General features: G+C 44.6%; 2 protein-coding genes across 4 annotated transcripts in view; both read right to left on the reverse strand.

Moving 5' to 3' along the window:
* Nucleotides 1-6,042, reverse strand: part of LOC144480793 (uncharacterized) — a 585,830-nt gene extending 579,788 nt beyond the window's left edge. Inside the window, exons 1-2 of one of the 2 annotated variants that reach the window (XR_013495714.1) lie at nucleotides 5,830-5,981; nucleotides 1,157-2,498 (exon numbers count right to left, since the gene is read on the reverse strand). Coding sequence is in view for 1 of the 2 variants with exons in the window: in XM_078200392.1 (XP_078056518.1) it covers nucleotides 1,437-2,348 (912 nt within the window). In the remaining variant the exon portion in view is untranslated. Of the gene's footprint in view, nucleotides 1-152; nucleotides 2,499-5,829 lie in introns of those variants that run through there. The other variant, XM_078200392.1, reaches the window with a different exon arrangement.
* Nucleotides 6,043-14,563: 8,521 nt separating this feature from the next.
* LOC144480822 (uncharacterized) lies at nucleotides 14,564-21,878 on the reverse strand. 2 transcript variants are annotated; one of them, XR_013495717.1, is made up of 4 exons: nucleotides 21,599-21,878; nucleotides 21,254-21,346; nucleotides 18,665-19,701; nucleotides 14,564-15,284 (listed from the first exon to the last, which is right to left on the reverse strand). XR_013495717.1 is itself a non-coding variant. In XM_078200440.1 (3 exons), the coding sequence occupies exon 3, from the start codon at nucleotides 19,621-19,623 to the stop codon at nucleotides 18,913-18,915; it is 711 nt and encodes a 236-aa protein (XP_078056566.1). In that variant the 5' UTR covers nucleotides 19,624-19,701; nucleotides 21,254-21,346; nucleotides 21,599-21,735; the 3' UTR covers nucleotides 17,954-18,912. The 2 variants fall into 2 exon arrangements, 1 of the variants encoding a protein (XP_078056566.1); XM_078200440.1 differs by lacking the exon at nucleotides 14,564-15,284 and having other exon boundaries at nucleotides 17,954-19,701; nucleotides 21,599-21,735.
* Between the last annotated feature and the right edge of the window lie 1,772 nt (nucleotides 21,879-23,650).

Genomic DNA, 23,650 nt, shown 5'->3' on the forward strand with positions numbered 1-23,650 from the left:
TCCTCTTCAGCTAACTCAAAAATTATTTCTGACCCAAAATGGCCACTGGTTGCCAAGTCTTTCCTTACCTAGTCTTTCCTTATGTGTGTTTTCACATTGTAAACTCTCTGAACACAATACAGGCACAGTTTGAAATGAAACCAAAACCCCATACATGCAAATACCTTTATTTAACATTAATCTATGAAAGTTTTAACCCTTCTGTACACAGAAACACCGAATTAAACTCACTTAAATGTATATCTTATTTCTAATATCCAACAATAAAAATATAGGTTACTAAATCGACTGCTTGACAGAGAGAAACTAAAGAAAGATGAGTTTAGGGTTGGGCAAATTGTTAGACACAGTTTGACCCAATGGAAGCGAGGGAAACAGCAGAGGCAGCTGATCAGACTGTCTCAATCTTAGTGACAAAGGAGCTCCATGAGCTCCTCAGACTTGCTGTTGTCGGTGAGGATGGAGGAGAGAGGGAGAACCCTTCAAAAGGAACTAAAACAGAAAATGCTGGGACGGTAGGTTTTGTCTGCAAAGCGCACAATAAACAATACTTTTCACTGTATCCCAATCCATGCAACAATAATAAATCAAACAAAAAATCAGATCAAAATAAGATACTGCAGATACTGGAAATCGAATCTCAAAACTGAGTGGATCTCTTCCCAAACTCAGAGCAGGTGAATAGCCTCTCCCCAGTGTGAACTCGCTGGTGTACAGGGAGTTGGAATGATTCCCTGAACCCTGTCTCACAGTAAAAGCAGCTGAATGGTCTCTCATCAATGTGAACACGTTGATGAGACATCAGTTCTCTACAGCTTTTATAGCAGTTCTCACAGTCTGGGCATTTAAAAGGTCTCTCCCCAGAGTGAAGCGGGGGTGGTTGGAGGGTAGATTATGGAGTGAATCCCTTCCAAAAGTGTCCTGGACCAGAACCCATAAATTATGTTCGGAAGCCAGATTAGATCCAAACAAATCTTTCTATTTTGGCATAAATGTGAGGATCGGATGCTTCACTCCAGGAGTAATTCCACTGACAAATTAGGAATCTTTCATGGTAAAACAAACTTTATTTAACAACAGCTTAAATATAATTCCAAAAAATGAAGCAGCTCAACTATTAACAGTTGAACAATATTTAAAAGTGAAAGGAAACAACTTTAATTTCTAATTTAGCACAATTTCAGTTCCAAATATGCAACATTCCTCAGAGATGTAGATCCCACTTCAATTACAGTTAGAAACCATAAATATACTTGCTATAATGAGTATGGACTGTCCTGAAGTTTCAGAGAGAAGACAAATCTTAGAGCAGCTTGTAGAAACCCTCCATCTTCAAACAGCCCCCGGTGCTTCCAGCTCTGACAGGTAACTGAAACTCTCCTCACAGTCTGCACATTTTCATGGTTTCTCCCTAATTTTAAATCCAATTACAATAGTTAGTTGTGAATTCGCTGGTGCGTCAGAAGATTCGACGAGGTAACGTATCCCTTCCCACACTGCAAGCAGGTGAATGGCCTCTCCCCAGTGTGAACCCGCTGATGTATTGCTAGTTTAGACGACTGATTGAATCCCTTCTCACACACAGAGCAGGTGAATGGCCTGTCCTCTGTGTGGATTCGCTGGTGTATTGCTAGGTTGGATGAGTGATTGAATCCTTTCCCGCACACAGAGCAGATGAATGGTTTCTCCCCAGTGTGAACTCGCTGGTGTGTCAGCAGAGTTGATGACCGACTGAATCCTTTCCCACACACAGAGCAGGTGAATGGCCTCTCCCCAGTGTGAATTCGCTGGTGTGTGAACAAGGTGGCTGACTGAGCAAATCCCTTTCCACACTGGGAACAGGTGAATGGCCTCTCCCCAGTGTGAACTCGCTGGTGTTTCAACAAAGTAGATGAGTCAGCAAATCCCTTCCCACACTGGGAGCAAGTGAATGGCCTCTCCTGAGTGTGAGTTCGCTGGTGTATCAGCAGAGTGGATGAGTGAGAAAATCCCTTCCCACATTCAGAGCAGGTTAACGGTTTCTCCCCAGTATGAACTCGCTGGTGTGTTGCTAGATTGGATGACTGATTGAATCCCTTCCCACATTGGGAGCAGGTAAACGGCCTCTCCTCAGCATGAGTCCTCTGGTGTACATGTAAGCTGGATAACTGAGTGAATCCCTTCCCACACTGAGAGCAGATGAATGGCCTCTCCCCAGTGTGACTGCGTCGATGAGTTTCCAGCAGGGATGGGTAATTGAATTCCTTCCCACAATCCTCACACTTCCATGCCATCTCCCTGTTGTGACTGCAATTATGTTCCCAAAGGCCAGATGATTGGTTGAAGTCTTGTCCACAAACAGAACACATGTACAGTTTCTCTCCACTGTGAACGGTGCTTTTTTCTTCCAATTTCAAAATACAATGATATTCAGGTTACAATAAATTGGCCGACTCATCAGGTTCTGATATCATGTTTTGTTTCAGTTTCTCAACTGCAAATCTTCTTCTTGTAAAACCCTGTGAAATTGATTTAAAACAGAAAAAAGTGAGTGAGAAAGAACCCACCACAAAAACACAAAGGTGGGTTGTGTAATTGAGCTGAATGAATCTGCTAATTTGTGGGGCTGCCGTGAGGAAAGGGTAACCAAGAAAGCTGCTGGATTGTCATACAAACCCAACTGGTTCACTGATATCCTTCAGGGAATGAAACCTGCCACACAGCCTGGGTCTACATAAGACTCTTTCGGCACTTTGGAAGGAGATAGAGAGAAGTAGGAGTGGCCGTGGTGAAGGCAAGGGATTTTATAGATCTACAACTTGACAAGAACTTTGACAGAATCTCACAAACCCTCAACTCCACCAACTAGAAGGACCGAGATAGCAGATGGGTATAAACACCATCACCTCAGAGTTCCCCCAACTCACACACCATCCTGACTTATCTGACTTCCAGTACTAAACAAACAGAAATTTCTTTCATATAAATACTGGGAAGACTGAACCCACTGTCTTCAGTCCCCTCTCCAAACTCCACTCGCTTGCCAACAACTCTATCCCTCTTCCTGGCAACATGTCAAAGAACATGTTGTTTGTCATCTATATCAATGATCTGGATGATAATGTGGTAAATTGGATCAGCAAGTTTGCTGATGATACAAAGATTGGAGGTGTCGTGGACAGTGAGGAAGGTTTTCAAAGCTTGCAGAGGGATTTGGACCAACTAGAAAAATGGGCTGAAAAATGGCAAATGGAATTTAACGCAGACAAGTGTGAGATATTGCACTTTGGAAGGACAAACCAAAGTAGAACGTACAGGGTAAATGGTAGGACTCTGAAGAGTGCAGTTGAACAGAGGGATCTGGGAATACAGGTACAGAATTTCCTAAAAGTGACATCACAGGTGGATAGGGTCGTAAAGAGTGCCTTTGGTACATTGGCCTTTATAAATCGGAGTATCGAGTATAAAAGTTGGAGTGTTATGGTAAGGTTATATAAGGCATTGGTGAGGCCAAATTTGGAGTATTGTGTACAGTTTTGGTCATCGAGTTACAGGAAGGATATAAATAAGGTTGAAAGAGTGCAGAGAAGTTTCACAAGGATGTTGCCGGGACTTGAGAAGCTGAGTTACAGAGAGAGATTGAATAGGTTGGGACTTTATTCCCTGGAGCGTAGAAGATTGAGGGGAGATTTGATAGAGGTGTATAAGATTTTGATGGGTATAGATAGAGTGAATGCAAGCAAGCTTTTTCCACTGAGGCGAGGGGAGAAAAAGACCAGAGGGCATGGGTTAAGGATGAAAGGAGAAAAGTTTAAAGGGAATATTAGGGGGGGCTTCTTCATGCAGAGAGTGGTGGGAGTGTGGAATGAGCTGCCGGATAAAGTGGTAAATGTGGGGTCACTTTTAACATTTAAGAAAAACTTGGACGGGTTCATGGGTGAGAGGGGTGTGGAGGGATATGGTCCAAGTGCAGGTCAGTGGGACGAGGCAAAAAATGGTTCGGCACAGACTAGAAGGGCCAAAAGGCTTGTTTCTGAGCTGTAATTTTCTATGGTTCTAACAAAGAACAATACAGCACAGGAACAGGCCCTTCGGCCCTCCAAGCCTGTGCCGCTCCCTGGTCCAAACTAGACCATTCTTTTGTATCCCTCCATTCCCACTCCGTTCATATGACTATCTAGATAAGTCTTAAACGTTCCCAGTGTGTCTGCCTCCACCACCTTGCCTGGCCAGATATCCTTCTGATATCTGTGTTGAACCTCCCCCCCTTCACCTTGAACCTATGACCCCTCGTGAACGTCACCACCGACCTGGGGAAAAGCTTCTCACCGTTCACCCTATCTATGCCTTTCATAATTTTATACACCTCTATTAAGTCTCCCCTCATCCTCCGTCTTTCCAGGGAGAACAACCCCAGTTTACCCAATCTCTCCACATAACTAAGCCCCTCCATACCAGGCAACATCCTGGTAAACCTCCTCTGTACTCTCTCCAAAGCCTCCACGTCCTTCTGATAGTGTGGCGACCAGAACTGGATGCAGTATTCCAAATGTGGTCGAAGCAACATTCTATACATCTGCAACATCAGACCCCAACTTTTATACTCTATGCCCCGTCCTATAAAGGCAAGCATGCCATATGCCTTCTTCACCACCTTCTCCACCTGTGACGTCACCTTCAAGGATCTGTGGACTTGCACACCCAGGTCCCTCTGCGTATCTACACCCTTTATGGTTCTGCCATTTATCGTATAGCTTCTCCCTACATTATTTCTACCAAAATGCATCACTTCGCATTCATCAGGATTGAACTCCATCTGCCATTTCTTTGCCCAAATTTCCAGCCTATCTATATCCTTCTGTAGCTTCTGACAATGCTCCTCTAAGGAGTGGCATGGTAGCACAGTGGTTAGCACTGCTGCTTCACAGCTCTAGGGTCCTGGGTTCGATTCCCGGCTCGGGTCACTGTCTGTGTGGAGTTTGCACATTCTCCTCGTGTCTGCGTGGGTTTCCTCCGGGTGCTCCGGTTTCCTCCCACAGTCCAACGGTGTGCGGGTTAGGTTGATTGGCCAGGTTAAAAATTGCCCCTTAGAGTCCTGAGATGCGTAGGTTAGCGGGTAAATATGTGGGGGTAGGGCCTGGGTGGGATTGTGGTCGGTGCAGACTTGATGGGCCGAATGGCCTCCTTCTGCACTGTAGGGTTTCTATGATTCCTCACTATCTGCAAGTCCTGCCAATTTTGTGTCGTCCGCAAACTTACTGATCACCCCAGTTGCACCTTCTTCCAGATCGTTTATATAAATCACAAACATGTCTGACCTGAAACAGGCTGTTCACAACCCTGGTGAAATATTTCACCCCAAGATGAGCTTCCAGCCACACATCCACATCATCATCACTATTTCCACCTCAGTAACATCACCCGACTCCACCCCAGTCTCAGCTCATCTGGAATTCTCATCCATTCCATTGTGATGTGAAACTCAGGGGAATGGGAGTACAGAGAGGGAATGGGACTGACTGAATTGCTCCACAGAGGGTTGGCATGGATTTGAGTTGCCAAATGGATTCCTTCTATGTTGGAATGTCTCCATCAGTGGAAATAGGCAATGTTGACACAGTGCCTTTTATATATCAAGACAAGAAATAGGGAATCATAAATAACACAGCACGTACCATATAACTACATTAAACATATCTCTGTCCCAGTGAATTTACTGTTCATTTAAACAGTCTTCTCCGCCTTTAATTGTGAGCATTAGGTAAGAGGTTATCTTGTTAGATAAATAAATGTGACAACCTGAGGGAGCCAAAAGATGTCAATATCTGAGAGAGAGAAAGAAAAAGATACCTGGGTCTCGTCCTGCTCCTAATTCCGATGTTCGTCTGTAATAGTTCCAGTCTGCAGCCTCCCTGAATTCACTTCCTCTCCCTTCAGTTGCTGCGAGTCCCCAATTTCCCCCAGAATGAGAAAAGAAATGGAAAGGGGGAAACATTGATTTCCTCCCAGATGTTCCCAGAGGAGGAAGTTTCACTCTGAAAATCATCAACAAACTTCCGCATTGTGATGTCAATGGAGGCCTGCCTATATCAGCCAATAGGAATCAGTCTGCACCGCAGTGACATCCTCGGGTTCCAGTGCGCAGGCCCGGGCGAGCGGACACGGGAGCCCCGCCCCCACCCATTGTTCCCCTCCCTCTGCACCTCCTCGAGCCAAGGTTTCCGGGCAACCGGCTGGCGGCTCCGGCCAGAGCGAGAAGCCGCTCGGTGATCTCCCCCTCCCCCCTCTCTCTACGGCGGCTGCTGCTCCAAAAAGAGATCGAGAGCGACCGCTGGCGGCAGCCGCACTGCGCCTGCTCCGGACAGCTCGGCTGAGCAGCGCTCTGTGCGCCTGCTCCGGACAGCTCGGCTCAGCAGCGCTCTCTGCGCCTGCGTGCTGGGCTGCCAGCTTCCCATCATTTTCTTCCAAGTCCCGCAGTTTGATTTGAAACAGAACAGCTTCTGTTTGTAGCTTCACCACAGACTCCAACTTCACACACAGACTCAAACTTCACCACAGACTCAAACTTCACCACAGACTCAAACTTCACACACAGACTCAAACTTCACACACAGACTCAAACTTCACCACAGACTCAAACTTCACCACAGACTCAAACTTCACACACAGACTCAAACTTCACCACAGACTCAAACTTCACCACAGACTCAAACTTCACCACAGACTCAAACTTCACCACAGACTCAAACTTCACCACAGACTCAAACTTCACACACAGACTCAAACTTCACCACAGACTCAAACTTCACACACAGACTCAAACTTCACACACAGACTCAAACTTCACCACAGACTCAAACTTCACCACAGACTCAAACTTCACACACAGACTCAAACTTCACCACAGACTCAAACTTCACCACAGACTCAAACTTCACCACAGACTCAAACTTCACACACAGACTCAAACTTCACCACAGACTCAAACTTCACACACAGACTCAAACTTCATCCTCTGGACAACAGCTGTGAGTAAAACACTTTCTTTCTCCCCCTGGGAATTACAGAGAGTTGTGGGACTCTGTAACTGGAATGAGAGCCAAATATACTGAGGGGGAAATGTTTGTGATTTTGTGAAACCTGTTTTTATTGTCTGAGCTTTTTAAAGTGTAATTTATCTTGTGCATTCAAATAGTGTTTCTCTCTTTGCATGATTTAGTGATGCTGGTTTTAGATTGATTTGTAAAGTATTTTTTAAAATGTGAAACCTTGTCCTTCAGTATTCCATTGGAACTTTCTGGAAATTTGTTTACTTTTTAAATTAGTCACAACAGAGATATAGCTTGTGTTCATATGTTTGGTATATTTATGTTTCGGTAATAAGATTCATTGTTTTATTCTTGTAATTATAGCATGTAGTTATGTTATATAGTTCCAGTCAAAGAGACATTACAATTCAAAAAGATTGCTTTTAAAATCTGGAGTAAATATAGTTTTCTCAAATCTCCTTCCCATCACCTATCTAATTAAGAAATGCAGCATTGTATACCACATGTTTTTAGTCCAGTTATATTCAGAATTATCTGTTCTGAATTTCTATCCAGCTCTGACGGTGATGACTTTTGTCAACTCCTTTTACAGGATAATGGAGGGAAGGATTTACTGATTGAAATCTCAAAGGAAACATCAAGTGAAGAATTAACAGAATTGTTCGATTATTGGTACCAGAATATTATCGGCATTTGAGTCCAGGAGAAATGTTTCTCTCTTTTATCTACTTGAAAAGATTTTAAACATTGGTGTAACACATACACACACACCAACCGCAACTAATCAGCAAACCTGGAGAGATACAAGGACACTGGCACCATGGAGAAACTGTGGAAATGTGGACATTGTGGGAAGGGATTCAGATTCCCCTCGGAGCTGGAAATTCATCGGCGCAGTCACACTGGGGAGAGACCATTCACCTGCACTAAGTGTGCAAAGGGATTTACTAATTCATCCGACTGAATGACACACCAGCGGGTTCACACAGGGGAGAGGCCGTTCATCTGTTCACAGTGTGGAAAGGGATTCTCTCGCTCCTCCAACCTCCGGATACACCAGCGAATTCACAGTGGGGAGAGGCCATTTACCTGCTCCAAGTGTATGATGAGTTTCAGTCGGTTATCTCAGTTGCAGACACACCAGCGAGTTCACACTGGGGAGAGGCCATTCACCTGCTCTGAATGTGGAAAGGGATTCTCTCTCTCCTACAACCTACAGATACACCAGCGAGTTCACACCAGGGAGAGACCGTTCACCTGCTCTGAGTGTGGGAAAGCATTCACTACTTCATCTGACCTGCTGAGACATGAACGAGTTCACACAGGGGAGAGGCCATTCAGCTGTCCAGAGTGTGAGAAGAGATTTAATCGATTATCTCACTTGCAGACACACCAGCGAGTTCACAGTAGGGAGAGGCTGTTCAGCTGAGTGAGAAAGCAATCATTGATTCATCCAACCTTATGACACACCAGTGTCTTCATGTTGGGGAGAGGCCGTTCACTGGGTCTGTGCAGGATGGCATTCATTCAGTTATCCAATCTGTTCAGATACCAGCGAGTTCACAAGTGATGACAGGGACTGGATTCTGCTGTTATTGCTGCTGTTATTCACATCCAGAACTGAACCATGTTCACTCTGACAGTTTTATTTTTATTCAGTGTGGGACATGGGTGTCGCTGGTCAGCATTTATTGCCCATCCCTAGTTTCTCTCGAGAGGACAGTTGAGTGTCAGTCACATTGCTGTGGCTCTGGAATCACATGTTGGCCAGACCAGGTAAGGATGACAAATTTCCTTCCCTCAAGAACGCTGACCATCGACAACGATTTCATGGTCATCAGTAGATTCTTAATTCCAGATATTTTTTAGTCAAATTCCACCATCTGCCGTGGTGGGATTCGAACCCATGTTCCCAGAACATTAGCTGAGTTTCTGGATTAATAGTCTAGCAATAATACCACTAGGCCATCGCCTCCCCAAAGTGGGACGGTCGGAGGGTTTCTTTCTGCTGGACTGACCAATCTCATGACTTTGCTTCCAGTGGGCTGATGCTCTTTGAGCTGCTCCGCCATTCAATATGATCATGGCTGTTATTAATATGTACAGAAAATTGTAATATTCTAAATAGGATATTTAGATGGTGATACATTTTCATTTCTTCCTGAGGAAGAGGTTTGTGTCTGTCTAATCATTCCTGTTTTACAAATTAACTTTGAGCTTGAGAATTAGTTTTTTTTAAATCAAAAATCTGGGTTGAGAATCTGGTAAAAACACCCGAAGGGACTTTGCAATCACAAGATGTGGCCCATGTTGATTTAAGGAGTCAAAGCTGGAAGGATAAGAACTGTAAAAGGGCAGCTGGACTCTTCCTCTTTGAGTCACAGTGAGACATTTCTAATTAAATACACAGAGGGAATTCCTTCAGTTTTGACATGTTCATTCAAGAAGATTGCAAGTAATTTGATTTAGAAAAAAACAGCCACGGGATATTTGATTATTGTAGATGCTGAAAATCACATTTTCTACTGTGAAAATCAGCTGGAAGTAGCACAATTAACACAAGATTTGGGACATTTAAACTCTTATTGAGAAGAGTACAGCAGCTAATGCTGTAAAAAGGGGGCTGGGCTCAGCCTCTTTTAGCAGGAGACCTGGAGACATTGGCCGGAATTTTACTGGCCCGCCCGAGGCTCGTAAGATCGTGCCCGAGGACAATGGAGAATTCCGTTCTATGAGCCTCGTCCGCCCAAATTTAGGGCGGGTGTGCTGGTAAAATGAGGGCCATTGGGTCTGACACTTATCGTCCTGCCTTTGTTACAGAGGTGAACTCATCAGGCAGACCTCAGGGTTACATGTTTGGTTTTGAAATTACAAGTTAATTAATTTAAACATCTATTGGACATCCCAATTGGTCTCTGTTACCATGGGGATAAGTGATTCAGGGTCGAGCCTTGATTGGAATTCTGGGTGTTTCTCACAGAAAGCAGGCAGTCTGCAGTTAGCTTGGAAACCGTCAGCTGTGGGACCAGGAGCTGTGAACCAGCTGTGGGACCTGGAGCCAAGAGGGTCATTAGGAATCAGGGGTGTTCCCAATGTTTAAATCCCTCAGGAAGAAGGCAGTGAAGCCTATGCTTGAACTGAGGAGGCCACAGGTTTGAGGTCTTAAAGAAAAGTTGTTTAGTCGAAAGCTAATGGAAGGATCCCCATAAAATCTTGGAGAATAGCTGGAAAAGTGAGGAGAATTAAAGTGAATCTTGGAGAGCATTGACATTCCTTTGGGATGGTTCCAGGAACAGAAGTGAATGAACCTTCAAGAAGAAATTAGATATAGCTCTTGGGTCAAAAAGGGTCAAGAGATATGGGAGGCAGGGAGGGATCAGGATATTGAATTCGATGATCAGCCATGGTCACGATAAATGGTGGAGCAGGTTCAAAGGGCCAAATGACCTACTCCTGCCTCTAGTTTCTATGTTTCTATGTTGTTAAATATAAGGGAACTCTTTTGTGTGTGTGTGTGCGCGCGCAGGGAGGAGGGGGGGATAAAAAGTACAAACAAAAGCTGAAAAATACTGCAAAAACTCAGTAGGTCTGACAGCATCTGTGGTGAGTGAAAATAGGATTCATGTTTTGAGTCCACGTGACTCTTCAGAGCTAAAGAGGGGTTGAAAAGTAGAACTGAGTTTACAGCATAAATCTTCACAAAATATAATTAATCATGCTGGTTTTTAATATTTCTTTTGTTTTATATGAAGTAAAGTTTGTTTTTGTTTAAAAACCTGGAATCTTCTGATGTAATTTTTTCAGTTAATCACTGGGTGTTTAAATTTCTCTTGAAACGTTAATGTTTCCAACCTGAATTGTAACAACTCACACAACAATATTTCAAAACAAATTGTAGAAGAAAAATATGATGTTCTTTATTTTGTACAAAGTATTACATTATAAGACACCGCTCTTCTAGGATCCACAATTTCTTCGCTCGAGCAATTATTTTAGTGAAACAATTCGATAATAAATGAATAAAAATTGTGCTAATTGTCATCCCTTCGAAAGCAGGAGGGCGATCGCCCGGCACAGAGGGTAATTTGGGATTTCTCCCATAGACCAATTGACAGGGATTATACCCTCCAACCATCTGAAGTGAATTCTTTCCCTGAATCGTCCAGGCCAGTGCAGTTATCAACTTGTAGTTTGGCTGATCAGCTAAGATTTTCTGCAGCATTTCATTGATCACCGTGTGATTCCTTTCACAGAGTCCATCACTGAAAGGACTTTCAGCTGCCGTGTTCATGTTTTCACACACGTCTCCAAACTCATCATTAACAAATTCCCCTCCATTATCAGTCAGAAACCTAGCTGGTGCCCCAGGTCCAGTCCCTGTCCACTTCTCAATGACTTGTTCTAGAATCATCCTTTTGTCCTTACCATGTATTATTGGAGAAAGACTAAATTGGGTCACCATGTCGATCATGTGTAGAATGAAAATATTTCTGTCTTTGTCTCATACCTTTAGATGCACAGCAACTTCTTCATGAGCCAAGGGAAGGATGTAATGGCTTTGTCCGATACTTTGTACTAATCTGTTCTGAGTCTCGTATCCTCTTCACCAACCAGCCTTGCATCTTGTAGCAGGATTTTTAATCTTTGTTCGATAGGACAAGCAAATTGTTTGTGCAGCTTTAAGACAATTTGTAATTTTTTTCTGATTCTCTTCACCTGATGTCATGAATCCTTCTCGAACCCGAGGATTAGAAACATCAAATTTGTTAAGAGGATACGATAATGTCCTGATTGAGTAAACTGCAGATCACTGACTTTCCAAATAAAACAATCATACCTTGTTCCATGTCCAGTTGCATTTGTGCCTTTTTCATGGAAGATTCACTCAACATTAAACTGAGGAGGTTCACTGTCAGACACACCAGACTACACCAGTCCTGGAGTGCTGACTCCAGCTACTTTACATGGAATCAACACTCTCTTTAGTGGCTTCAATCTATTGATATCACCAACTGGAAACCTTTCATACTCCTTAACCTTGTGTCACTCTTCACCATGAGGTGAATCTGGGTAACATCTTCAATCTGATCCACACACTGTCGAGGTGCAGTCACTGTGGAATGGGATTATGAGGCAAGGTTAGACTGGAGTTTTGAAGAGTAAGAGGCAACTTGAATCAAACATATAAGATCCAGAGGGGTTTTGACAGGAGGTGGATGTGGAGGGCATGTTTCCTCTAGTAGGAGAATCTAGAATAAGGGGTTACTGTTTAAAATAAATGATCATTCATTTACGGCAGAGATGAGGAAAGTATTTTTTTCAGAGGGTTGTGAGTTTCTGGAACTCTTCCTCAAAAGTTGCTGTAAGAATCACCTTTGAATATCTTGAAGGCAGAGCTGGATATATTCTTGATTAACAAGGGGGTGAAAGGTTATGGGGTAAGTAACAGAACAGGTGACTGAGTCTGTGACTAACACACTCATCATTGGACCAAATTCCTTATGACATTCCAATTCCTTCAGAGTGATAACCATCATCATTGTGTTCAGCCTCAGAATTCTCTGTGTTGTGTCTCACTGCGAGTGTTTATCACACGATGATATTTTCATTCAGACCTGAAACACCTGTTAATAGTTCCCCAGTCTTTGCTGGGGTTCAATCGCGTATTAGTGCTGTTCCAATCCTGTCTTTTGTTGCGATATCCAGATGCACTAAAGATGCTTTCACCCTCACACAAAACCTGTCAAAATCCAATCATGCTTCATAGGCAACCAATACATCATCTATCTTGTAAATCTCAAAATGAACCCTAATCAAAGATTCAAACCTTCAGCGTCCAACTGATGGGTTTTCAGCTGTCAAAGTACTTGGCTTCCGATTTTCCTTTTGTTAGGAAGTGACAATGCCAAGGCCAATGTTTCCTCCTTGGTAAAGATATAACCCATGTCCACATCTCCACTTCATTCTTCCACTGGTCATGTGATTCAGACTCCGAGAACATTGGCAGTTAATCAGACCCTGACAATACCATGTTATAATGCTGATAGGGAATCCTACAGTGGAGGAGGCTAGGGAGGAAATTGCAGGTCTCCGAGCAGAGATATTTGAATCATCGACAGCCATAGGTGAGGTGCCTGAAGATTGGAGGATGGCAAATGTTGTGCCTTTGTTTAAAAAGGGTTGCAAGGAAAAGCCTGGGAACTATAGGCCAGTGAGCCTCACATCTGTAGTGGGTAAGTTGTTCGAAGGTATTCTGAGAGATAGGATCTACACGCATTTAAAGGGCAAGGACTGATTAGGGACAGTCAGCATAGCTTTGTGAGTGGAAAATCATCTCTCACAAATTTGATTGAGTTTTTTGAAAGAGTAACCAAGAAGGTAGATGAGAGTAGTGCAGTTGATGTTGTCTACATGGACTTTAGCAAGGCCTTTGACAAGGTACCGCATGGTAGGTTGTTGCATGAGGTTAAATCTCACGGGATCCAGGGTGAGTTAGCCAAATGGATTCAAAATTGGCTTGATGACAGAAGGTGGTTGTAGAGGGTTGTTTTTCAAACTGGAGGCCTGTGACCAGTGGTCTGCCTCAGGGATCGGTGCTGTGTTCACTGTTATTTGTCATTTATATTAATGATTTGGATGAGAATTTAGTAGGCATGGTAGTAGGTGTAAGTTTGCAGATTACACCAAGATTGGTGGCATAGTGGACAGTAAAGAAGGTTATCTCGGATTGCAACGGGATCTTGATCAATTGTACCAGTGGGCTGACAATTGGCAGATGGAGTTTAATTTATCTAAATGCGAGGTGATGCATTTTGGTCAATTGAACCAGGGCAAGACTTACTCAGTTAATGGTAGGACATTGGGGAGAGTTACAGAACAAAGAGATCTGGGGGTTCAGGTTCATAGCTCCTTAAAAGTGGAGTCACAGGTGGTGAAGAAGGCATTCGGCATGCTTGGTTCCATTGGTCAGAACATTGAATACAGGAGTTGAGACATCTCATTGAAGTTGTACAATAAGGCGACACTTGGAATACTGTGTACAGTTCTGGTCATCCCATCATAGAAAGAATATTAAACTAGAAAGAGTGCAGAAAACATTTACTAGGATGCTACCAGGACTTGATGGTTTGAGTTATAAGGAGAGGCTGGATAGACTGGGATGTTTTTCTCTGGAGTGTAGGCGGTTTAAGGGTGACCTATTGAGGTCTAAAAAATAATGAGGCGTAGATCAGTTAGATAATCAATATCTTTTCCCAAAGGTAGGGGAGAATAAACTAGAGAGTATGGGTTTAAGGTGAGAGGGGAGAGATACAAAAGGGTCCAGAGGGGCAGTTTTTTCAGAGGGTGGTGAGTGTCTGGAACAAGCTGCCAGAGGTAGTAGTAGAGGTGGGTACAATTCTGTCCTTAAAAAGCGTTGACAGTTACATGGATAAGATGGATATAGAGGGATATGGGCCAAACAAGGGCAATTGGGACCAGCTTAGGGGTTTAAAAAAAAAGAGCGGCATGGACAAGTTGGGCCAAAGGACCTGTTTTCATGCTGTAAACCTCTGACCCTAAGGAAGAAACAGGAGTCAATCTTTTACTTGGAATAGATTTATTTACAGAGTGAAGCATTACAGGTACATACTTCCTCAATGTGACAGTGTCTCTCTTTATTTGCACTCAATCATCCAATCAATGCCCTCCATCTTTATATATTTAATCTCAAATAATTTAGTTAACACCCAGAGTCAGAGCAGATAATAGGTCTAAGCTGAGTGATTGCCATAATGTCTCAACAGGGGTTGAATTATTCTTTTACTTCCACACTTAGTGCAAATAAATGGCCTCTCCAATATGAACTCTCTGGTGTCTCCACAGACTGGATGGCTCAGAGAATCCTTTCCCAAACTCAGAGCAGGTGGACGGTCTCTCCCCGGTGTGAACTCGCTGTTTCTGCAGAGCAGATAACAGTGAATCCCTTCCCACAGTCAGCACTACTGAACAGCCTCGACCCCAGTGTGACTGCATTGATGAGTTTTCAGTGCAGATGGGTAATTGAATCCCTTCCCACAATCCTCCCATTTCCACTGTTTCTCCATGGTGCCAGAGTCCTTGTGTCTCTCCAGGTTGAAGCCTCGTCCACACACAGAAAATGTCTACTGTTTCTGCCCACTCTGCACGTTGTGATGTTTTTTCAGGCTGTGTAACCAGTCTACAAAGCGTCAAATAGACTTGAGAAACCCAATGGATTCCTTCTGTGGGGTAATGACTCTGGAAAGATACAGCATAGCTACATGTAATATAATTTAAGTTTATTTATTAATGCAACAAGTAGGCATACATTTACACAGCAATGAAGTTACTGTGAAAATCCCTGAGTTGCCACACTTCGACGCCTGTTCGGGTACTCAGAGGGAGAATTTAGCATAGCCAATGTACCCAACCAGCATGTCTTTCCAACTGTGGGAGGAAACCAGAGCACCCAGAGGAACCCCACACAGACACAGGGAGAATGTGCAGACTCCGCACAGGCAGTGACCCAACCCAGAAATTGAACCTAGGTCCCTGGCGCTATGAGGCAACAGTGCTAACCACTGTGCCACCATGCCGTCCCATAATATATTAAACTCGTAAAAATAGAAATGTGCTGAATTTAAAAACCATAAGAAATGGTCCGCCAGGAAACTGAATCACTCAGTCTCCACATTTGCAGTTTCTCCCTAACGTGATTGTGAACAGAGCTGTTTCCTTCCATGTACAAAATTATCTGCTGTTCAGGTTGTGATAAATTAATCTGATGTTTTGTGCAAGTTTCCTGACCCCAAAATCCTACTCTTCTCAGACCAACTTGAACATCTCTTGAAGAGTATACGGGGTGTAGGAGTAGAGTTAAGAGAGAAATCAGGAGGGCAAAAAGGGGGACACGAGATTGTTTTCGCAGATAAGGGAAAGGAGAATCCAAAGAGCTTCTACAAATAGATAAAGGGCAAAAGAGTAACAAGGGAGAGAGTAGGGCCTCTTAAGGATCAACAAGGTCATCTATGTGTGGATCCACAAGAGATGGGCGAGATCCGAAATGAATATTTCTCATCAGTATTTACTGTTGAGAAAAGCATGGATGTTAGGTAACTTGGGGAAATAAATAGTGAAGTCTTGAGGACTGTACATATTACAGAGAAGGAGGTGCTGGAAGTCTTAAAGCGCATCAAGATAGATACATCCCCAGGACCTGATGAAGTGTATCCCAGGACATTGTGGGAGGCTAGGGAGGAAATTGCGGGTGCTCTAGCCGAGATATTTGAATCATCGAAAGTCACGGGTGAGGTGCCTGAAGATTGGAGAATGGCAAATGTTGTGCCTTTGTTTAAAAAAGGGCTGCAGGGAAAAGCCTGGGAACTACAGGCCAATGAGCCTCACATCTGTGGTGGGTAAATTGTTGGAAGGTATTTTGAGAGACAGGATCTACAGGCATTTAGAGATGCAAGGACGGATTAGGGAGTCAGCATGGCTTTGTGAATGGAAAATCATGTCTCCCAAATTTGATTGAGTTTTTTGAAGGGATAACCAAGAAGGTAGATGAGGATAACCAAGAAGGTAGACTTCCATAGTTAATGATAGGGTGTTGGGAAAGTTATAGAACAAAGAGATCGGGGGGGTACATGTTCATAGCTCCCTGAAAGTGGAGTCACAGGTGGACAGAGTGGTGAAGAAGGCATTCGGCATGCTTGATTTCATCGGTCAGAACATTGAATACAGGAGTTGAGATGTCTTGTTGAAGTTGTACAAGACATTGGTAAGGCCACACTTGGAATAGTGTGTGCAATTCTGGGCACCCTATTGTAGAAAGGATATTAAAAACTAGAAAGAGTGCAGAAAAGATTTACTAGGATGCTACCGGGACTTGATGGATCGAGGTATAAGGAGAGGCTGGATAGACTGGGAGTTTTTTCTCTGGAGTATAGGAGGTTGAGGGGTGATCTTACAGAGGTCTATAAAATAATGAGGGGCACAGATCAGCTAGATAGTCAATATCTTTTCCCAAAGGTAGGGTAGTCTAAAACTAGAGCGCATAGGTTTAAGGTGAGAGGGGAGAGATATAAAAGTGTCCAGAGGGGCAATTTTTTCACACAGAGGGTGGTGAGTGTCTGGAACAAGCTGCCAGAGATAGTAGTAGAGGCGGGTACAATTTTGTCTTTTAAAAAGCATTTAGATAGTTACATGGGTACGATGGATATAGAGGGATATGGGCCAAATGCGGGCAACTGGGATTAGAACATAGAAAAACTACAGCACAAACAGGCCCTTCGGCCCACAAGTTGCGCCGGTCATGTCCCTACCTACCTAGGCTTATATATAGGCTTACCTATCACCCTCAATCCTATTAAGTCCCATGTACTCATCCAGAAGTCTCTTAAAAGACCCTATTGAGTTTGCCTCCACCACCCTGACGGCAGCCGATTCCACTACCCACCACCCTCTGAGTGAAAAACTTACCCCTGACATCTCCTCTGTACCTACTCCCCAGGACCTTAAACCTGTGTCCTCTCGTAGCAGCCATTTCAGCCCTGGGAAAAAGCCTCTGAGAATCCACCCGATCTATACCTCTCAACATCTTGTAAACCTCTATCAGGTCACCTCTCATCCTTCATCTCTCCAAGGAGAAAAGACCGAGCTCCCTCAACCTATCCTCATAAGGCATGCCACCCAATCCAGGCAACATCCTTGTAAATCTCCTCTGCACCCTTTCTATGGCTTCCACATCCTTTCTGTAATGAGGCGACCAGAACTGGGCACAGTACTCCAGGTGGGGTCTGACCAGGGTCCTATACAGCTGCATCATTACCTCCCGACTCCTTAACTCAATCCCTCGATTGCCAGCATACCATATGCCTTCTTAACCACCTCCTCCACCTGCGAGGCCGATTTAAGAGTCCTATGGACCCGGACCCCAAGGTCCTTCTGATCCTCTACACTGCTAAGAGTCTTACCCCTGATATTATACTCCTTCATCCTGAGGAGTACTTATTGTGAAGGGGCACATCCACCAAGGTGCTCTCTATCACCCGAGCTTTCCCCTTCCTGGACGTTACCCGCTTGTCTGCCTTCCGTGGCCCTGGTGTGACCACCTGCTGATAGCTCCTGTCTATCGCCTCCTCATTTTCCCTAACCTGACGAAGATCCTCGAGCTGCAGTTCCAGTTCTCTAACACGGTCCCTTAGGAACCGCAGCTCGACATACCATCACAGATATGGACGTCCGGGAGGCCAGGAGCCTCCAGGACCTCCCACATTGTACATTGGGAACAACAGACTGGCCTCACACGCATAGTTTCCCTTCTTATTTCAAGGGACACAGAGAAATGTACTTAAGAATTAAACTTACCCCGCCTCGCCCTTTCCGCCCAAGCCCTTAGAGCCAAAGCCCTTTCAGCTCTCACTCTACTCCCTGCTCACTCGGCTGCCCACTAACGCCGCTGCCCGCTGTATAGTGTGGCCTGCTTTTTAAACCTCCCGCACTACAAAAAAAAATTCAAACACCCTTCCCACAACACCCCGCACGCGGCCTACTTCCGGTCTCGAGTTTAAAAGTTTAGAATAAATAAATAAATACACCAAGCCCGCGAAAAAGTGATTTAAAAGTCGATCTCTTACCCCAGCACTCCTGCAACAAATCGCTCCTCCTTGCCTCTCTCAGGATAAACAATTAGCTTATGGGTTTCCAAAAAAAAAGAACGGCATGGACAAGTTGGGCCGAAGGGCCTGTTTCCATGCTGTAAACCTCTATGACTCTATAACTACATTAACACCTAAACAGAGCTGGAGTTATTTTACAATTCAGGAGAAACAGACCCAAAGGAACATGGTTCAGTCTAAATATGATCAAGAGGAAAATCACAAAATCACAACAGTTCCTTGTGAATTTGCTGGTGTCTCAGAAGAGTGGATGAGGTAACGTATCCCTTCCCACACTGGGAGCAAGTGAACGGCCTCTCCTCTTCGTGAATTCGCTGGTGTATTGCTAGGTTCGATGAGTCAATGAATCTCTTCCCACACATAGAGCAAGTAAATGGCCTCTCTCCAGTGTGAATTCGCTGGTGTACTGTTAATTTGGATGACTGATTAAATCCCTTCCCACACTGGGAGCAAGTGAATGGCCTCTCCTCTTCATGAATTCGCCGGTGTATTGCTAGGTTGGACGAGTCAGCGAATCTCTTCTCACACCGGGAGCAGGTGAATGGCTTTTCGCCAGTGTGAACTCGCTGGTGTGTCAGTAGACTGGATGACCGACTGAATCCTTTCCCACACACAGAGCAGGTGAATGGCCTCGCCCCAGTGTGAATTTGCTGGTGTCTCAGCAGAGTGGATGAGTGAGCAAATCCCTTCCCACATTGGGAACAGATGAATGGCCTCTCCCCAGTGTGACTGCGTCGATGTGTTTCCAGCAGGGATGGGTAATTGAATTCCTTTCCACAGTCCCCACATTTCCATGCCATCTCCCTGTTGTGACTGCAATTATGTTCCCAAAGGCCAGATGATTGGTTGAAGCCTTCTCCACACACAGAACACATGTACAGTTTCTCTCCACTGTGAACGGTGCTTTTTTCTTCCATGTTCAAAATCTGATGATTTTAAGATTTCAATAAATTGGGCGACTCCATCAGGTTCTGATATCATTCTCTTCTGAAACCCTGTGAAATTGATTTAAAACAGAAAAAGGGAGTGAGAGAACACCCAGAAAAACACAAAGGCAGGTTGTGAAATTGAGCTGAATGAATCTGGTAATTTGTGGGTCCTGCACGAGGAATACGTGACTATAAAAACTGCTGGATTGTCATAAAAACACAATTGCCTCAATGTCCTTCAGGGAAGAAAACCTGCACCTAGTCTGGCTCTACACAAGACACTGGGCACTGTGGGAGGAGACAGAGAGAAATAGGAGAGGCCAGGGATGGAGAAGAGGAATTTTATGCATCTACATCTCGACAAGAATTTTGACAGAATATCCCAAGTCCTCAACCTCCACCATCAAGAAGGACCAAGGTAGCAGGTAGATGTGAACACCATCAGCTCCAAGTTCCCCTCCAACTCACACACCATCCTGACTTATCTGACTTCCAGGAATAAAAGAACAGAAATTTCTTCCATATTAAATACTGGGAAGACTGAACCCATTGTCTTCCATCTCCACTACAAACTCCATCCCTCACCAGCAACTCTATCCCTCTTCCTGGCAACTGTGAGAGGCTGAACCAGGCTGTTCACAACCATGGTGAAATATTTACTATAAGATGAGCTTTCAGCCACATATTCACATCATCATCAAAACCATCCTATTTCCACCTCAGTGACATGACCCGACTCGACCCCAGTCTCAGCTCATCTGGAACTCTCATCAATTCCATTATGACGTGGAAACTCTTATCCATGCCTTTGTTAATTTGGATTTAACTGTCCTAATACAAGTGCAGCATGGTGGCACAGTGGTTATCACTGCTGCCTCACAGCACCAGGGATCCAGATTCGATTCCCGGCTTGGGTCATTGTCTGTGTGAAGTCTGCATGCTCTCCCGTGTCTGCGCTGCTTTCCTCCCAGTGCTCCCACAGTCTGAAAGATGTGCTGGTTATGTGCATTGGCCATGCTAAATTCTCCCTCAGTGTACCCCAACAGGCGACGAGGGGATTTTCAAGTAACTTAATTGCAGTGTTAATGCAACCCGACTTGTGACACTAATGAGTAAATTTAAAACGCAAGAACAATCCCTGCCGGCCTGCTGCATTCAGCCTCCCTGTCATCTTGAGATATCAATAACGCCACTGCCTGTGTGCTTAGTCACACCAAGAGGTATTCACCCTTCACCCCCGTGCTTGCTAACCCACAAAACCCTCCAGAATATGTATTTATCTAATTCCGGCCTTCATGAATATTTCTAATATTAATCACTTACTGTTGGTGACTGTTCTTTCAGTTGCCTGGGCCCTAAGCTCTGGAATTTCCTCCTTAAACCATTCCTTCTAACTCACTTTCCTCCTTTAAGATGCTCCTTAAAATCTAGCTCTTTAATCAATCTTTATATCGTCTGCCCTAACATCTCCTTATGTGGCTCAGTGTCAAATGTTGTTTTGTAACATTTCCATGAAATGTATTGGAACGATGCATTGTATCAAAAGTGTGATCTAAACACAAATTAGTGTCATTGACTTGGAGATATAACACTGGGTAAATAACCTGTAACTCCATACCCGATAGCATTGTGGGAGCACTTTCACCACACAGACTGCAGCGGTTCAAGAAGGTCAAACATCATCTTCCCCACAGGCAACACATTCATTTATCTATGGAGAAAGACACAACGTTAAAATTTCACAGTATTTTGAATGAATAACAGGAAATAAAATGCTGTAGATTTGACTATCAATATAAGCTAAGAAGCAGAAGAGAAATGGACTAATGTGCAGAAAAAAACAATCCCTGACTACGAAAGAAACAGTGGGAAGATCAGTGAGTGCAGAATAGAAATTCCCCCCATTCTCTCCTCCTGCTCCAGGGTCAGTCAAGTGAGTTAAAGATGATTCTCATTAACAAACCCATTGCTGCATTTCCTTCCTGAAGCCACATTTGTCCACTGGGGCCTGGCCCCGGGAGAAAGCGCTGCAGCTGCCGTTGTGTTGGGTGTTGAGGCGGTGCCGCTAGTTCCTTATTGGGGGTGTTGAAGCCTCCACTGGGTGTGTGGAGCCTCCCCTCCCACCCACTGCCCCTAACGCTGCCTCCGCTTATCCGCCTCCTTCCCGCCTGAAGATCAGACAAACAAGCGCCTGTCCCTGGACATGAGCCGCACTGCGCATGCCCAACGTCACAATGTCCCATGAACTGATTGATGGCAATTCCGGACCAATGGAAAAAGGGGGTGGGGCTGGAGGACCGACCGGGAGCAGCTGGTCCTCCAACCAATCGGAGTGAACGAAGGGGCGGGACCGAGCTGTCACTGAGACATGCGCATTGCGGGCAATGGCGACAGAGAGAGGCTTTCTTGGCTCCACAATTGGTAAGAGGGTATTAAAGGTTCGCAGCGAGCAATGGATCTAGCGGGTGGGTGAAGAGGTTTTGCAAACGTGTTGTACAAACGCAAACCCCGAACAAGAACGTTTCAATTCCCTCTTTTTGTACCGAGCGGGGCTGCAGCTCCTCATGTTTGGCCCAGGTTAACGATCGCCATCTTTATTGAGGGCAATGTGCAGCAGACCGCATGCGCGGCTGCCATCTTTGTAGGGGGCAATATTGTCAATGAGTGGGAGGAGCTTGCTCCCCATTGTTCAGAACGGACACAATTTGTCCATCAAACATCAGCAACCCTCTGAGTCCCAACGGAAAGAAAGGGAAACAAATCCTGCTCTCCAGATCCCACTCCATCATGGGACCTCCTGCTCCATGTATCTATAGATCTGCGGCTCAGTTCAGTCACATGAAGACCCATGGCAGAAACTCAGCACCCTGAGGAGACGCCCTCCTCGAATCGAGGGACTGCTGATGATGACAAGATGCAATGTGCAATAGGGAATTGGTGTGGACATCCTGGACCAGGGAGCAGGAGAAGAGAGTGTTGTGAATTTCTATCCTGGACTGCCAGTGATGAATTTTGTAATCTTCTTTGCAGGGTATTAGAAGTGAATTTGCAGACAGAAAACTTCCAAACATCACATCAGAATCTTGTAGAATAACTCAATTCACCAGGACCTAGATAGGATCTCCGTTTTAGAGTCAGCATTGAGTTCCAGGTCATTACCACTCACTGTTTAAAATTTCATTCTCATATCTGCTCTATAGATCTTGCTCAAAACCTTAAATCTGTGTCCTGTCATTCTGATAGGAACAGCTTTTCCTCACTTACCTTGTCTACACCTATTATAATCTTGTACTCAAATCTACCCTCAATCTCCTTCACTTCAAGGAGAAGAACCCCACTTTCTCCAGCGTAAAATTGTAACTATAATCCCTGATCCCTGAACCATTCTGGTAAATCTCTTCTGCACCCTCCTAAGGAGCCTCACATCCTCCATAATGTGTGGTGATCACTGGTTTGCGCAGACCCAGATGTTCTGTGTTCCTGTCTGTGACTCATCACACACCCACAATTGTGCGGTGACATCACCCCCGCTTCCTGGGGATTTCCTCACCTGGGAGATTTTTCTCTGACTCCAGTGTTTCTGATATCTTTTCAGCTGCAGTCTCCAGGAGGAGATTTTAAAACAGAAAACAGTGAAAGTGTTTCACAATTGAGTATTTTTGACCATTGCTCTACACTTTAGAGTTTTTGGTGCTGTGAGAGGTGCTGGTATCTGAGAGAGGTTCCATGTCTCTGGGGCTGGTCTGACTCCTTTACTGTGGATGTGAATCCATATCCATCCATGGCTCTGTTTCACCTCTGCCCTCCCTGATCACCTAGAATCCATAGAATCCTTACAGTGCAAAAGGAGAGTGCACCGACCACAATCCCACCCAGGCCCTATTCCTCGCATATTTTCCCTGTTAATCCCCCTGACACTAGGGTCAATTGAGCATGACCAATCAACCTAACCCGTACATCTTTGGACTGTGGGAGGAAACTGGAGCACCTGGAGGAAACCGACGCAGACACGGGG

Source organism: Mustelus asterias, chromosome 30, assembly GCF_964213995.1.
Source record: "Mustelus asterias chromosome 30, sMusAst1.hap1.1, whole genome shotgun sequence".
Lineage (NCBI taxonomy): Eukaryota > Metazoa > Chordata > Chondrichthyes > Carcharhiniformes > Triakidae > Mustelus > Mustelus asterias.

What these genes read in the sequence shown, in the direction of transcription:
- LOC144480822 (XM_078200440.1), bottom strand. Translation starts at nt 19,623, where the DNA reads ATGGAAGAAAAAAGCACCGTTCACAGTGGAGAGAAACTGTACATGTGT.